We start from the raw sequence: 17,784 nt of genomic DNA, 5'->3' as shown, positions 1-17,784 counted from the left end.
TATTCAAACTCATGTCTTACATTGACAATAATACTAAAACTAAAAAAATTTTTAAATACAATATTTAAAACTATTTATAATTTCTCCTCCAATCTTATAAAAGATAAACACACTTCAATTCATTTAATCTCGAAAATAGATTAAAAACATTAGTCCTTAAAAATATAATTAATAAGATTGAATAGTGTTAACGGGTGGAATGATGGGAGTACAGAACAAGAAGTGGCTTTACAGGGACTAAAAATAAAATAAAATAAAAAGATTCTTTCAAATAAAAAAAGCAGTGTAACGCTTATAATGTTGACCACCGTTTCCTTTTATCTTGTTAATTACCTAAAAAGTCTCCAAAGAACATAAGAAAAAAGACCCAGCAACAATGAATGATATTGCTTTTTACTAAAACAAAATTGACTACAATTATTTTATTTGATGAACAGACCTCTTTCTCTTGAAAACTGAGACCCCTATTTTAAAAATAAGCACAATTATATATGGAATTCGTCCCTAGGAAATAGGAATCAAGAGAACCAACAACACTTTGCAATTTACTAGGAAAAACAATTATCTTTAAGGCGGTATAGGTATAAATAAAATATACACAAACCAGATAACTATATCTAAAAATAATTAAATAAAATGAACAACTCCAAAATTCCAAATAATAATAATAATAGAAACGTTCTCTTTTTTTAAGAGGCAAGCAAAATAGCAAAAGTGAATCTCTTAGTGTTTGGGTCTAAGCAGATGCGGGCATGGTCTTCAAGCGATAGAGGAGTTTCTTCTTCTTGGATGTAGGGTTATGGATGGTGAGAACAACCTTTCCAGGCTCACCAACCTTGAAATTGTCACACACTACTTCTCCCTCTGAACAACCCACCTTCTTGCTCTTCTGGATTATTATTGTGTAGCTATCTTCACCGCTGGGTACGAATTCTGCTCCATAGTTCACTTCCCATCCCACAACCCTCACCTCCCATGTCAGTAAGCATGCCTGCATTCCATACCTTTCTCTACTTAATTATATATACATTAAAGTTTCCATATCGTTTCTTTTACTCTGACAAGCATGTTTCAATTTCAAAACATCGAGGCCCCTGTTGGTGGCCATTGTCCTGTTGTTCAACAATAGCAAACAACAGTGCCCAAAGGATCCGAAGCAGTACTACGCGAATCCCTAAGGCCAGGGGGCAGGGGGGCTTTGGATTCCTGATAAAAGTGAAAGCTACCCTTTGACCAGAGACAAAATAAAAGAAAATGCCATTTACCTCTGTAACTGGAAACTCTACTGTGTGCTTTGCCGCTGGCTTAACAGTTATCTCGGTGACGGCATCGGTGTTGCCGAATTCACCGTCTTTGCTCAACCCTCCGTACCTGACTGGTACTTGCTCCGCAGCGATGTACCTAATTAAAAACATAATAATGTCATTTAAACCAAGGGTAGAGAGAGGAGTTTAAAGTCTTGATTTTTTAGACAACAAACCTGAAAAGGGTCTCTGCAGATTTTGAAGGGCCTGCAAACACAAACTTGCTTCTGGTTCTTTGCGTTAAAAATGGACTTATCATCTTATTCACCGCAAGGTACCACCATGGTACATTGATAAATACCTAAACAAACAACCAGCCAGCATCCAGAGAGGCAATCTAAATGATTATTATTGCCAAAAACAACAATATAACTGATAAAGCAATTAATCAAAGGCACAAAGAATAGTACTAATTGCCGGATTAATTACCTGTCTGGCAACAAATTCAGGGTAGTTATCCTGCAGCAACTGAAGGGCTTGTTTGGTAGCTTGTCTAAGCTCCCATTTAGTAAGTCCTGGGGAATTCTTCAGGTCATTGATCTGAACAATGGTGCATATGCCACCAGGGCTGAAATCTAGTTTCCGAACACTCTTTTCCAGGAATTGGATTCTCCACCTCAAGAAATTTTGCCTCTTCTCTTCGTCCGAAAATGTCTTCTGGTAAAGCTCCTTGTTTTGGAACTCTCCGTACACATTATAGCACACCGGATGTCCTTCTTTGTCAAAACCATGCATGAACACCACTTTCTCCAAATCATTACCAAAATCTTGTTCCACCAGTTCATCAATGCCGAGCTCTTTTCTCCAACGAAGGGTGTTTTGGAGCATGGTGAATGCTTCTTTCACCTTGAAATCCCTGGCTCTTAGAAATTTGAGGAGAATAACATCGCTTCTTTCATCTGCAAGAAGTGGTATGCCCCATATGGATACCTCTTGTGGGAGCACTTTGTTCGATACTGTTTCAGCATCTTTACCTTCCACATTAGGCTTTGCATCTGAAGGCTCTTTAGATGCTGCTTCCGGCGGTTGCTCTGGTTGAACTGAAGCAGAGACTGAAACAATAGTGTCTTCAATGGCTTCTACAGTCTTGGCACCATCGTCTTCCACTGCGTCAGATCGTACAGTAGCAGTAGCAACCTTCTCTTCATCATCTCCTGTTTCAGCCTGAGCGATGCTTTCTTCCTTTGTCTCGGCCACTGTTTCTGTGACTGCTTCTGCTTTTGGTTTTGGTTCTTCTTTGGCAGAATCATCCTTTGGTGGTGGTTGTTGCTGCGGCATTGCAAACCCACCAAACTCGTGCTTGTTAAGCGCTTCTCGAACAAGCACTTTAAGTTCTTCAACCGCTTTCTTTTCATTCTCAAGAAGATCAGCCACCCGCGTGCTTTCTTCCTTGTAATGACCCGACTGGGGAACTTTTTCCTCATCATCACCATCGGCTACTGCATCTGATATCTTCGTCTCTAAAGCCTCCTCACCCTCAACATGTTTTTGTTTGACCGGTTCTTCTTCGCTTTCGGGTACCGGCGGTGGCTCTTTTGCTGCTACTGCTGCAACCGGAGGTTTCTCAGCTAGTGGCACGTCGGGAACAACAACCACCTTGTCAGCTGGCGGCGCTCCAACCTGAACTTGGTCAGCCATAGTTAATGATTATTCTTGATGTCAATGAAAAAACGAGGAGATACTGAAAATGAAGAGAAGATGAAGAGAGGGAAAAAGAGAGTAAAAATGTAAATGGTGGTGTTTGAGGGGGAAGAGAGGGCATGCAGTTTTTAAAGAGATGGGAGAGAGAAGGGGAAGGTGTGAAACTGAAATGCAAGCTCATATCAGGGACCCACTACTACCCTCCTTCATTTTACAATCTGTAAAGCCTCCATTTTTTTATTTTCTTTTTGGAAGTGTTAATTATCAGTATAGTGAATGGGATTATGGGGGGAGTTACATAGAAATCATCGGCGCAGGTGGCGGCATTGGATTTTCATTTGATGATGATTAACGTTTCAGGGTTTTGGGTCTACAGACAACTCAACGGCAACCGCAGAATAAGAACCGTTGATGTGTTGGGCAATGGAAACATAGGATCCTCTATTCTTCATCAGCTTGTCATCTCCTCTACGCGGGACCTACTCAATCAGATGCCACTATGTCTTCCGTCCGTTGCAGATCTCCCTATCCATTCTTAACTTACACACCCTTCCAACGGTCAGGTCCCTCTACCCTAATCAAGTTTTTCGATCAACCATACAAGTGTATCTTTGTTTTGGTAATTGATGTTTAAGATTTTTTATTTTAGTATTAACATTATTGAAATATAATGTTTTGATCACTATTTCGTTGAGTTATTATTAATGGTTTTTTTATTGGTATAATAATAAATTTAATTTTTTAATATTTATAAATTCTATCAATTTAATATTGATTCTTAAAAATTAACAATTAAAAAACTTTAGTAAATATTTAAAATTTTATTTTTTGATAAAAATACATATAAATTTATAAAAATATGTATAAATAAATGAATATATATTTATCATTTTCTAATATGAAATTTATTTATTAAAAAATAATATTATAAATAAAACAGTTTAAAACTTTAACTTTTCTATTTTTTTTAAACAATAATAACCACCTTTAACTTTTCTATTTTTTTAAACAATAATAACCACCTTGTTCAAGGTAAAAATTATAGCCTAAGGTCAAAAAGGGTGAGAATTGACTTCTTTAGATTGTTGCTAAAAAGAGTTTGTTGCATTTGAGGTTGTGCTTGAGACGGACATAATTAAGAATATATATGTGATGATGAGTCTTAGAGACCCAATAGATGGAAAGTCGTGCTGATAACTCTACAACAATATCCTAATTTGGTGGCCCAATGATGGAGGATGTGGAAATTGAGAAGTTTAGAGGAAAGATTATTGGTGTCGGTGGTCGTGTGTGAAGATAATTCTCAACGCTCAACAAATTTGACAAGACTAACGAATAAGGTCAATCATATAAAAAATTATTATTTATCAAATAATCTAAATTAAAAAGGAAAAGTTGAATCTAGTTTAAATCTTCTTTGTGAGTTTTTTTTAAAAATATTTTATGTATAAAAGTATTATTTTAATAAATAGATTTTATGTCAGAAAAGAGAAAAATGAGTATTTATTTATTTATAGAATCTAATGTATTTTTACTGAAAAATGATTTTTTTATTAATTTTTTAAGAATTGATACTCCATTGGCAGAATATGTAAATGTAAAATTAAGGATTACATTTGTTGATTTTTTTAGATTTAATACTAAATTTATAGAATCTGTAAACATTAGAGAGATAAATTTGTTATTATATCAATAAAAAAAAAGGCCGTCGTTAGTAATTTAACGGGATAGTGATCAAAAAATTAAATTTCAATAACGTTAGTGGCTAAAATAAAAAATTTTAAACTTAGGTGGCCAAAAATAGAAATACGTGAATAGGTGGGTGACTATTTTTTATAGTTTACCCTAAATTTTTAATATTTAAATTAATATTTTTTTCGATACACATTAACATTATTATATAATAAATTTATATTGATTTTGGTTGAAATGGCAATGATATGAGTGTGTAACATCCCTCACTCGTATCCAACACCGGGATAGGGCTCGAGGCATTACCAGACGTAAACATTCAAAAACATACAAAACCAGGTCACTAAATTTCGCCCAAAATTAAAACTTTTAGAACATACGCTATCGTCCCTTAAACAGGCCATCGAGGCCTATAAATTACATTAAGGCGGTTCGGGACAAAACCGAAAATATTCGATAAACTTTGGGCAACTTAATAAATTTCTAGCTTTGGAGTGCCACACGCCCGTGTAGGTGGGCCGTGTGGACTCACATGCCTGTGTGGCTTGGGGCACGCCCATGCCCTTAGCCCGTGGGCAACACTGACTTTTAAACACGGCCATGGCACACGCCTATGCTGCCTGTCCGTGTTCAATACTGACTTTGGGACACGGCTATGGGACACGCCTGTGTGACCCACCCGTGTCCTATAATAACTCAAAATTTTAAATGTAGGGGACACACGGCCATAGCACACACCCATGGGAGGGAACTGTGTGTCACACACGGCCTAGACACACGCCCGTGTGTCGAACCATGTAGACTATTTTCCAAGCCTTAAGTCACCCCTTTTTACTCCTTATACCATTATACTATGTTTACAAACTTATAAATTAAACATCCATGTTCAGGGTATTATCAACTTATTACCATATCACACATTTATTCCATAGCCATGACCACCTCAAATGGTCCTAAGGCATTCACCATGTATATATGTTATATACTTCTTATACATAATGAGCAAGCATAATCACATACCCACATCACGAGACATTTACATATATCATGGATGAATAGGCTTACAAGCCAAAATCATTATAAGCCACATCTCATAGCTACATACAACAAATCATTATAAGCCAATACATTTGGCTAATCACAACGACATCGATCATAGAAAAACTAAGTCCCTATACATGCCACTCACTTGAACACGTTTAACATATATATGTCAATACTCTAAGGGTAAAGGCTTGATAGTGTGATGCTGCCTCCGACGATCTCCAACCCCGAGCTGACCTATCAAAACTAAAAAGATGGAAAGGGGGAGTAAGCTTTGCTTAGTAAGTCCATATGAAAATAATAAGCATTATAATAGCATGTTTCCTTAGGTAAAACAACTATAATTATGCTTTTATTCATATTCTGGCCAAGCTGTCTACTCGAGTCATAGCCGATAAATTATTTATAACTTGAGCTACGGAACTCCAAATTAATAGAAGTTAATTTTCTAGAAACTAGACTCATATCCCTTCTTATCATAAAATTTTTAGAATTTTTGGTCTAGCCAATAAGTACAGTTTATTATTCAAAATCTCCCCTGTTTTGCTGTTTGACAGCTTTGACCTTTCTTCACTAAAATTTATTTATCTCCTAGTACGAGACTTGGATAATGTTCCTGTCTCTTTCTTCTGAAATTAGACTCATTAAGGATTTCATTCATATGAATTTTAACTCATAATTATTTTTTTACAATTTATATTTATTTTCCAAAGTTGAGAAAGGGGAGTCTGAAATCACTCCGACTCTATCTCACAAGAATTCAAATATCTCATGATACAGAATTCTTTTGCTTACACCGTTTCCTTTATATGAAACTAGACTCATTAAGCTTTAATTTCATATTTTATTCAGTCTTTAATTAAATTTCCAAAATTTTTAGTGAATTTTCAAAGTCAAATCAATGCTGCTGTACCAAATCTATCCTAGTGCAACAAGATAATAACCATCACAATTTGTCGTAGAAATTACTCTCATAAATATCATTCATTCATTTGCACCATTGTCATAAGTCCATTTCATTTCTCATGTCAAGTATGTGTTCATGGGTTTCGAGTACTTACCTGTGCTATCATTTAGCACCGCAGTCGTCCAAACATGACAACTCACATGCATCATAATATTATCATATAACATACATTATGTATCATGGCAAGAGTCTTTTATTTCATTTCTCATATTAATCTCGTTGAATTTCTCGGAATCTCGATGGATATCCCATTCACTGTCAATTCATACAAGTGATCATTTCATATGCGCACTCCCGTGAACCTCACATCTTACGGCGGGATTACCAGTCCAGGCTAAATCCCCCGTAATATAAACTCATGGAGTGATGTCGGGATTACCAGTCCAGGCTAAATCCCTTGTACGACAAGCACTCTCAATGAGCTCGGATCTGAATTACCAGTCCAGCCTAAATTTAGATCCCAATCGGATTACCCGTCCGGGCTAAATCCTTAATGTACACATATTCTTCGGGAGGCTCGATCACTTAAGGAACACCCGTCCAGGCTAGATCCTTTTCTTACTTGAGATCACGGATTACCCATCCGGGCTAAATCATTTTCTGCAACACATGTAGGATCTCAAGTCATATAAGCCATGGTTTATCCATCAAATTTCCCTTTTTATTCAACCGAGATTTTTCTCTTTTCATCAAGTATCTCATTATGCATAGCTGCTCATGCCATGTACATCCAATTCAACACATTTCCATGTTTATTTAGACATTAGTCCATAAGATAAACATGGTATTACATATAATTATAATTTGGCATTTATTACAATATATAATCTTTATATAAACTAAATAAATATCCATCACACAATGTTAACACATCAATTTAAGTTTAAGTATGAACAATAATATTATTGCTTTATCATTGACATATGAACTTACCTCGGTTTCGAGTACGACTATTTATTTCGAGTTTGCGCTTAACCTTGTTCGACCTCATTCTAAGTTCGAATCTTGTTTTCCTTGATCTATAATATCATATTTAGCCTAATAATTAGTCACATTATTCATAGGGGTCCAAAAATCATATTTTTATAAATTTTCATTTTGACCCCTAAACTTTTGCATATTTGCACTTTTGCCCCAATGTTCGGAAATTAAACTCCATCCTATTTTCTTATGTTTTATGACATGCTGATCATTTTTCATAACTATGATAGCCCCCAATTTCCACTAAATCACCCATTTGTGACCAATTTTACAACTTTTACAAAACGGTCCTTTCGGACGTTTTCATCGAAAACCGCTTAGTAAAAGTCATTTATTAAACACCCAACACTCATTTTCTACCATTAGACATCAAAATTCATGCATATTACTCATGGGTAAATTTTTAAACATAAACCCTAGCTCAAAATAATGGTAGAAATAGCTAGAACATGTTACCGGGGATTTTAAAAATGTAAAGAACTTTAAAAACGGGGCTCGGGAGCACTTACAAATGAGCTTGGAAGCTTGAACCAAACCCTAACCATGGCTTCCATGGGGGTTTCGGCTGGTACATGGAGAAGATGACCAAATTATGGCTATTTTGGCTTTTTAATTCATTTAATTATTAGTTTACCAAAATGCCCCTAACTTAAAAATATTTTATTACACCCATTTCATGTCTATTTTTGTCCAAAAATTGACTAATGGTATATTTACCATTTAAGGACCTCCCATTTAAAATTTCATAACAATTTGACACCTCTAACATGTAGAACTCAACTTTTACACTTTTTACAATTTAGTCTTTTTGACCAAATTGAGTGTCCAAATGTCGAAATTTTCGAACGAAATTTTTATGAAATCATTCCGTGAAATCATAGACCATAAAAAATATAATAAAAATAAATTTTCTTACGTCGGATTTGTGGTCCCGAAACCACTATTCTGATTAGGCCCTAATTCGGGATGTTACAGAGTGAATATTAAGGTGTCATGGATTCAAACTTTAATGCGCATACATTTATCTAGATTTATCAAAACATAAAAAGATATGAATACCTTTAAAATAATAATTTTTTCTTTGAAAAATAAATTGCTTTTTGGTAAAATTATAATCGAGTTAGGATTTGATTGATGGATAACACTAACTCGATAAAACAATTAATATTAATATATAATTGTTGATATTAAATATAAAAAAGGAGATAATTTGGCGAAAGAGAAAGGCAGTCTACCTTGATGTTAGGATCTAGTGTTGTAAGTATAGTTTATTCGTCATTTGTACTTGTAATCTTTTGAATATATTAGTTTAGTAAAAGTTCATTATTCACATTAATATCGTTTGTATTATCCTCAACGATTTTTTCACACAAAGCAAAATGTAAGCAAATATTGGCTTATTGATTACCTAATTTTAACTAATACTACATTAGATTTTGTGGTTGGAACATAATACAAGAAATCAACTTGTATTAGTAGGCAATTTAAAAAGTCCATAGTCTGATGAATCGAAACTAAGCAAATAGGTTAAAGAACTATTATGTCGTCAGTCCAATTAGGGAGATATTGTAACACCCCCTATGCGATCTTGTCGCCAAACCTGAGTAATAGAATGCTACAAGCAAATACAAACAATTATATGCAATTTATATAAATTCCATTCACATAGTATGTAGTGTAATAATTTAAAGTTTACAATGACTTAATTATGTAATTCAAGCATGAAATAGGATTGAAAAATTTTAAAGTTTTAAAGTTGGAATCGATATTTAATTACTGGGTAGTGATACTATATCGATACTATATTAAATATCGACACCAAATCAAGATTTTGTTTGCTATGCAAAATAAGGGTATCTATATTTATTTTTTAGTATCGATATTTTATGAAAAAGTATCGATACTCATATAAATAGCGATACCATTTTGGCATTCTGTTTATTTTTAGAATGTTCATATGGTCAAGTATCAATACTAAAAGCCAAAATATCGATACTTAAGTTAAGAAAAGGTAATACCAATCTTTAAAATGTCCATTTCATGCCTAAAAACACCTAAAATTCAAGTGGTAACCATATATATAATTATATTCTTGAAAAACATCAGCCAAGGACATACCACAAATATCACTTATAACAATTATCCTAAGTGCCTAACCAATATGCCACAATTGACACCTCAATCAACAATTCAAATTCAAACATAAAACTATATTCAAAACAATCCAATATGCCTTCCAAGGCACCTCAAAACAATTAACATGGCATACCTCATTTATCCATTTATAACACCTTATAATAATGATTCAATATCAACCATTCAAGCATGCACAATGCCTTACGAAATTCATTCAAACCTATTATATACATATAATTTATTTACTAAGCATATTTCAAACATATTAACTTTTCACCACATAAGCATTATAACATACATACCTAAATAATAAAAAAAGATTGCCAAATACCAAGATCATTACCAAACTTATAATTATATACATATTCACATAACATTTAAAATGCTAAATTCATTCAAAGCATAACATATACAACCACATAAATCTCCTAGGCACATGCCAAATATTATATATCTCTCTTTCAAACCAACTAATTCATATTATGACATCATATTACCTATATAATTACATACTCAAAATGTCATTTCAAATACCAAATACACAATTCAACCTGTAACGTCCTGATTTTCAGATTTATTTGCGGTTTTCAATATTTTGTAAAGATTTTAAAATTTTGTATTTGGATGTGAAATGAATGTTTTGAGTAGGTAAATAGGCTTATAGAAGGCCCATGTGTTGGCCAAAACCCAGTTGAATTTTTTGAATTTTTGGACTTAGGAGTTAGGGGTTCTGGCTAGATGGCCCTTGTATAGAGTTATGGGTAAATGGCATCACAAAAAGAACCTTAGTAGAGTGGCAAGGGTGACGCTACTAGGCTCCTAAAAAGGTGGCGTGTGGAGCATTGGGGAAGGCATGGGATCGATTCCCAGTGTTGACAAATAGATGCATTTATTTTTAAGTGCTGGAGGGGTAAGTGTTGGAGTCCAAGTGGATTCTGCTAAAGGAGAGTTTGAATCTGTCCAAACGCTTGGATTAAGAAGTGATAAGGGGAGAGATTTAAGGGATTTGGAGAGAGGCTAAGAGTTGGCCGAATTAGGGGAATTAGAAAGGGGATTTCGGCAGAGGGGTATTAGGTTAGTATTTCGGCACTTAGGGTAATGAGTGGTGCCGTTTTCTTCTGCTTAAACACCTTAGGGTTGTTCTTTTCTCTCTTTTTCCTCTCTAGCCGAAACCACCATTCTCTCTATTCTTCTTTCTTCATTTTTATTCTTCAAAACCGTTTATAAAACCTGCTATTCATCAGCACCTTTGCCGAAGTCGCAAAAGTCGAAATCCTGTGATCACTGCTTGTGCCAATTTCTTCAAAGCTAGGTCCTTCTATGTTCTTTTGTTTTATTAAATCTACGATTATCTTTTCTTAATCCTAGATACCTGACGGCAATTCTACTTCAAGGTCATAGCCTCATATCGTCATCTCCTTCACCACCCAAAAGCTGAAAGTACCATTGGTTTAGGGGCTTATAGCCGAAACTTCTTGAACCCTTGGATTCGGGTTTTACCATTGTTCTAAGGATAAATCTGCACCGGATTGCGTGGAAATCAAGTAGGAGTAAGGGGTAAGTACTTATCATCTCAGATTTGTTCTTATTTTACGATTTTAGGAAAAGCTGAAATCCCTAAAAAATTAGGGAGGCTATCGATTTGAGCATAAGGCTTTAAGGGTTTGTAACTGATGTTTTATTTCGGTGATTAGAGTCTTCTTAAGCATTGGATCAAAAGCGTGAATCATTGGAGCAATCAGATTCGGAACTAGCTATCGATTTTGGCAAAAAGGTAAGGGTTCAAAGGCTTTTTAGGAACATGGTTCGACTTTGGTTGAGCAAGTTTTGGGTTTAGTGATTACGGTTTGTAAATAAGAACTGTGCTAATCAATTGTAGGACATCGAAAGGGATCTTGGTAGCAGTCGTCGCGAATCAGGTGTGTACCAAACACCCTTTCTTAGTTCAATTCGGCAAAAGCCGAAATACCGAAATTCTGGCATTTCATGGGCTTGTGAGTATGCGAATGCTCTCAAGACATAGAGTAATTGTTAGATCTAGCACCGCAAGGTGGTAAGTAAGTTCGTGTGACGTTTTAACGTACTTCGGAAAAAGGGTCTCGATGGGCCAAAACTGGGCCCAATGGGCTTACGGACCAATATGGGTAAGAGATGGGCAAATTAGCCTGTTAGTTAGATGGTGGAACCAAATTGCATAAAACTGCTAAAAATTACTGAAGTAGCTTGTGTGGTTGCCTAAGTACGAAATTACCCGTAAAGAGCATAATTACCGAAATACCCCTAGGGTTTAAATTGGCTAAACTGCATGATTGATTAATACTGTATTATACACGATATGCTTTATTAATATCTGTTGCATGGGATTGGGGTATTGATGGAGGAAGTATTGAAAGTGGTTCATCCACGTACTGGAGGCTTTGTCTCAACTTACTGATATTCGAGCAGCGTTGCTGCAACTGTGGAGTGTAGGGCTGGGTGGGTTGAGATATTCCCCACATGGAGTGTAGGGCTGGTACGGGGCAGTGTAGTGGTTGGTGGGTTGAGTAGTCTCCCCAGATGGGTTTGCATGCATTATTACTATTGTTACCTATGTTACTGAACTGGGCCTATGGGCCACACTGTTATGTAAAAAGGGGCTAAGGCCTTGTTACTGTATTCTGAAAAGGGCTTCGGTCCACTGTGTACTGTTATCTGAGTGGGGCTTAGGCCCAATGGGCTCGAGCTGATTTGGGCTTTTGATGGGTTTCTGTATACACTGAGTTTTCCCAAACTCACCCCATTTTCTTCCATTCTTACAGGTGAGCCTTAGTTGGTGGACTTGGAGCTGGGCGGGATTCGGAGTGGCCACACGTTTTCTGCAAATTCGTTATCTTCTGGTGAACTAGATTTTCCATATTTTTGTTTATGGTTTTGTTGTAATAAGGCCGCTTAATTATTTTTATGGTTTGGGTTGTTTCTTTATTATTTAATTCTATTATGATAAAACTGAATTATGATAACTAACGAGATGGATTAGCTCTAGGACGTGTTTTCAAAAACATTAAGTGATTTCAAAATAACACGAATACAAGTAAGACTTCCGCGAAGCAAACGTTTTCAACCTTAATCATTTTCTTAAGATGGACATAACCAAACGGTTTTATCAAAATTATACAAGATGTTAGAGTGTGGCAATGGCGGTGTGCATGTCTAGGATTGGATCCGAAGGGAGCTTGGTACTTAAGTAGTCCGACGGACTCACCTCCTCTTCTTCCTGGTTTCCTACCTGGTGCACAGCTTCCATTTACTTTAACCTACTTTTAAAAGTGTCTTTTACAACACCAACTAAGTTTTCCAAACTATGTAATACGGAATGTTTTGAACGCTTCGATGTGGCGCATCAAATCCGGTCATAACGTCTAGGCCGGGTTTGGGGTGTTACATTTAGTGGTATCAGAGCCAGGTTTCAACAACTCGGCTGTGGATCGGGTCCGAAAATCTTTAAAAAAAAAGCTTTTTCTATAAGTTTTTCAAAGATGTTCAAAGTTTTTCTATTGAACGAGGTTAAATCAATAGTTTTAAAATAAAAGTGTTTTCAAATGAAATCTTTTTATTTTTGGTAAACAAAAACATGGGTTTTTATGGAGTGATAAAGAAGTGACACACTGAATCCCCGGCACCAAGTCTGTAAGTGTTCTTTTTCTACTTTAAATATTTATATGGAACTGGACTGGAAATAATACTGTAGATAGTATTGAGCCTTAGAGATAGTGCTATTGATAAGGTAGTATAAGGGCTACAAAACTGTGACCGTAGCTAAATCGTGATTACGCGAAAATAACTCTGAAACTCTATCTGTTCATAAGACATTCTGTAATAAACAGTGGAACCAGTAAACTAATGTCATAAAATTCGTAATCAGATAAATCGTTATGAGTACAAGGGCTACTCGGGGAAGAGGCCGTGGTCGAGGCCGAGGTAGCACTCAAGCTGGATCTGCGTCATCTGAACACATGCCAGCTGGCGAGGTACGTCCACCACCGGTTAATGAAAATGGGTCGTATGATCGGGCCGCAAGGGATGACGCTTTGTCTCAGGCCATGTTGAGGGTTTTGGAAAGGGTGGTCGGAGCTAACATCGGGCCCATGAATAGGGGGTCCATTTCTAAAGGACTTCGGGCCAACGGAGCTGAGATTTTTAGGGGCGTATCTGGAGTGGCCCCAAATGTGGCTGAGTACTGGTTAGAAGCCACAGAGCGGATCATGGATGACCTGGACTGCTCGGTAGAACAGAAGTTGAAAGGGGCGGTGTCATTGCTGCGGGATGAAGCGTATCAGTGGTGGATTACTGTGAGAGAGGGTACCCCAGCTGAGAGGGTAACATGGGAGCTGTTCAAACAGACCTTTAAGGCAAAATATGTTGGAGCTAGCTATGTGGATGCACGCAGAAAGGAGTTCTTGAATCTGACTCAGGAAAATAAGACCATTGCTGAATATGAGGCGGAGTTTCTACGATTGAGTCGGTATGCTAATGGCATCATTTCCACCGAATACGAGCGCAGCGTTCGTTTTGAGGATGGCCTCAGAGATGAGTTAGGGGTGCTCATGCTCCGCAGAGAGAGCGAGATTTCACTGCACTGGTAGAGAAGGCTAAGATAGCCGAGGAGGTGAAGCAAACTGAACGGAGGAATCGTGATAAGGATCAGAATCGGTTCAGGAGGGATGCTAGACCAGCGGGTGCTGCAAATCGAAATGTTAAGAGAGCTAGGATGGAGGAACCGGTTCGAGCAGTTCCGGTGAACACAGGTAGACCGTAAGCATGTGGGGATTGTGGCAGAACGCATCAAGGAGAGTGCTGGAAGCGTTCTAGGGCTTGTCTTCGTTGTGGGTCTAAGGAGCATAGGATTAAGGATTGTCCTAGGAGGGCCACTCAGGCTCAGGGGGCTGAATAAGGGGCTGTACGACCGGCTCAACCTGTGAGGGATGGACCGCCGCTGCCAAGAGGTCGTGGACAAGGTCGCGGTGGTAATGACCGTGGACGTGGGGCACCCGGCAGGGGTATTGGTAACGCGGATGCTCGTCAACCAGCTTTGGTGTATGCTGCTCGTCGCCGCGAGGAGGGTGACGCACTTAATGTCATAACTGGTACATTTTTTATATATGGTGTACCTTATACTACTCTGATTGATGTGGGATCAGCCCATTCATATGTGGCATATAACATTTCTGGGGCACTGGGTGTGCACTTCGAGGAGACTGTGTATGGGGTGTCTGTGATAAGTCCTTAGGTCATTCGGTTAAGGTAGAGAAACTCTTCAAGGAGGTGCCTCTGGAGATTCAAGGCAGGGTTTTCTGTGGGGATTTGATGGAGTTACCGCTTGAAGAATTCGATTTGATACTAGGGATAGATTGGTTGACCAAGCATAAGGCAACTTTGGATTGTGCAGCTAAGAGGATGGTGTTAAGGACTGTTAATGATGAAGAGGTAATGATTATTGGAGAACGGAGGGATTACTTATCCAATGTAGTATCGGCGTTGAGGGCCGAGAAACTGATGCGCAAGGGGTGCGAGGCATATCTGGCTTTGGTAAGCCAAGCTGAAACTGAAGATCTGACTGTGGAGACCATCAGAACTGTTAGGGAATTCCGGGATGTCTTTCCGGAAGAGCTTCCTGGATTACCTCCAAATCAGGAAGTTGAGTTTGGAATCGATTTGTTGCCTGGAACAGCTCCAGTATCTATTGCACCCTATAGGATGGCACCGAAGGAGTTAGTGGAACTGAAGGCTCAAATTCAAGAGTTGTTAGATAGAGGCTTTATTAGGCCTAGTGTGTCTCCTTGGGGAGCACCGATCCTGTTTGTGAAGAAAAAGGACGGAACGATGCGCATGTGCATCGATTATCGCCAGTTGAACAAACTGACGATTAAGAATAAGTATCCGCTACCAAGAATTGACTATCTGTTTGATCAGCTGAGGGGAGCTTTGGTATTCTCCAAAATCAATCTTCGTTCTGGATACCATCAGCTAAGGGTAAAAGAAGGGGATATTCATAAAACAGCATTCTGAACTCGATATGGACATTATGAGTTTGTGGTCATGCCGTTTGGGCTGACGAACGCACCTGCAGCTTTTATGGATCTGATGAATCGAATATTCCAACCTTACTTGGATCGGTTTGTAGTCGTCTTTATCGATGATATCCTGGTATACTCTGAAACGGAGGCGAAGCATGATGAGCATCTCCGTATTGTGCTGCAAGTGTTAAGGGAAAAGGAGCTCTATGCGAAATTCAGCAAGTGTGAATTCTGGTTGAGGGAGGTAACGTTCCTAGGGCATGTAGTCTCTGCCGAGGGGATTAAGGTGGATCATCGTAAAATTGAAGCGATTCTGGAATGGAAGCCACCTAGGTCAGTATCGAAAATTCGGAGTTTTCTAGTGTTGGCAGGTTACTACAGAAGGTTTGTGGAGGGTTTCTCGGTAATGGAGGCACCATTGACAAAACTCATAAGGAAAGGAGTACCATTTGTCTGGACCGAGAAACAGCAAAAAGCTTTTGATCGGTTGAAAAAGGTATTGACCGAAGTGCCAGTGTTGATTCAACCGGTGTCTGGGAAGGACTTTACTGTATACAGCGATGCATCGCATGTGGGGTTAGGTTGCGTACTGATGCAAGAGGGCAAGGTGGTCGCTTATGCATCGTGACAGCTTAAGGCTCATGAGGTGAATTACCCTACGCATGATTTGGAGCTAGCAGCGGTGATTTTTGCGTTAAAAATTTGGAGACACTACTTATATGGGGAAAAGTGCATCACATACACAGATCATAAGAGCCTAAAGTATTTGTTGACTCAGAAAGAGTTGAACCTTAGGCAACGAAGATGGGTGGAGTTGCTTAAAGACTACGACTGTTCGATAGAGTACCACCCAAGAAAGGCTAATGTGGTGGCGGATGCGTTGAGTCGAAGGGTTGTTACTGATTTGAGAGCCTTGTTTGCACGATTAAGTCTGTACAACGATGGAAGCTTGTTGGCAGAACTGCAGGTAAGGCCTACTTGGACTGAGCAGATTAAGGAAAAATAGTTGAAGGACGATTCATTAGCTCTTCGGTTCCAGCAAGTTAAGAATGGTGAGAACGAGGATTTTGGGTTGAACACTGAAGGAGTTCTGTGCTTTCGTGGAAGGGTTTGTATTCCAAAGGACCCTGAATTGAGGCAGTTAATTCTAAAAGAGGCTCATGGTGGACTCTGTGCCATGCATTCTGGAGGGAATAAGTTATATCGAGACTTGCGAGAAGTGTACTGGTGGCCCGGATTAAAACGAGAGGTGACTGAATTTGTTGGAAAATGTCTGACGTGCCAGCAGGTTAAGGCTGAGCACCAATTGCCTTCGGGATTACTGCAACCTGTGAAAATTCCGCTATGGAAGTGGGAAAGAGTAACAATGGACTTTGTGAGTGGGTTACCTTTGACACCCACCAAGAAAGATTCGGTGTGGGTGGTTGTGGATAGGTGAACAAAATCTGCTCATTTCATACCTGTTCGCACCGACTACTCACTGCAAAAGTTGGCCAAGTTATATGTGGCGGAGGTAGTGCGACTGCATGGGGTGCCAGTGTCGATAATTTCTGATCGAGACCCTAGGTTTACATCTCGATTTTGGCGGAAGTTGCAGGAAGCGTTGGGTACACGATTGGATTTTAGCACTGCTTTTCACCCACAGACAGATGGACAGTCAGAAAGGGTTATTCAGGTTCTGGAAGATATGTTGAGAGCTTGTATCATTGATTTTCGTGGAAGTTGGGAGGACTACTTACCATTGGCGGAGTTTGCTTACAATAACAGCTATCAAGCAAGTATTTAGATGGCACCATATGAAGCGCTTTATGGGCGAAGATATCGTACGCCGACGTGTTGGACAGAGTTGGGTGAACGACGAGTGCTTAGACCGGAATTGGTGGCAGACACTGAAAGCAAGGTTAGGCTGATAAGGGATCGGTTAAAGGAGGCATCCGATAGATAGAAGTCGTATGCGGATCTGAAG

At 38.3% G+C, this 17,784-nt stretch overlaps 1 protein-coding gene across 1 annotated transcript; it reads right to left on the bottom strand.

Moving 5' to 3' along the window:
- Positions 1-524: 524 nt before the first annotated feature.
- LOC107896868 (patellin-3) lies at positions 525-3,362 on the bottom strand. Its single transcript, XM_016822164.2, has 4 exons — positions 1,734-3,362; positions 1,481-1,605; positions 1,266-1,401; positions 525-991 (listed from the first exon to the last, which is right to left on the bottom strand). Exons 1-4 carry the CDS (start codon positions 2,940-2,942, stop codon positions 737-739), a joined length of 1,725 nt encoding a protein of 574 aa, XP_016677653.2. The 5' UTR covers positions 2,943-3,362; the 3' UTR covers positions 525-736.
- Positions 3,363-17,784: the final 14,422 nt, after the last annotated feature.

The sequence above is a fragment of the Gossypium hirsutum genome, chromosome A10, assembly GCF_007990345.1.
Source record: "Gossypium hirsutum isolate 1008001.06 chromosome A10, Gossypium_hirsutum_v2.1, whole genome shotgun sequence".
In the NCBI taxonomy this organism is placed as follows: Eukaryota; Viridiplantae; Streptophyta; class Magnoliopsida; order Malvales; family Malvaceae; genus Gossypium; species Gossypium hirsutum.
Note: the sequence above shows the minus strand (reverse complement) of the source record. Positions and strands in the feature narration are given on the sequence as shown.

Coding starts and splice junctions, on each gene's coding strand:
- LOC107896868 (XM_016822164.2), bottom strand. CDS start 2,942: ATGGCTGACCAAGTTCAGGTTGGAGCGCCGCCAGCTGACAAGGTGGTT. Junction 1,402..1,480: donor TCTGCAGAGACCCTTTTCAG/GTTTGTTGTCTA, acceptor GTTTTTAATTAG/GTACATCGCTGCGGAGCAAG. Junction 992..1,265: donor TAGAGTTTCCAGTTACAGAG/GTAAATGGCATT, acceptor TATGGAATGCAG/GCATGCTTACTGACATGGGA.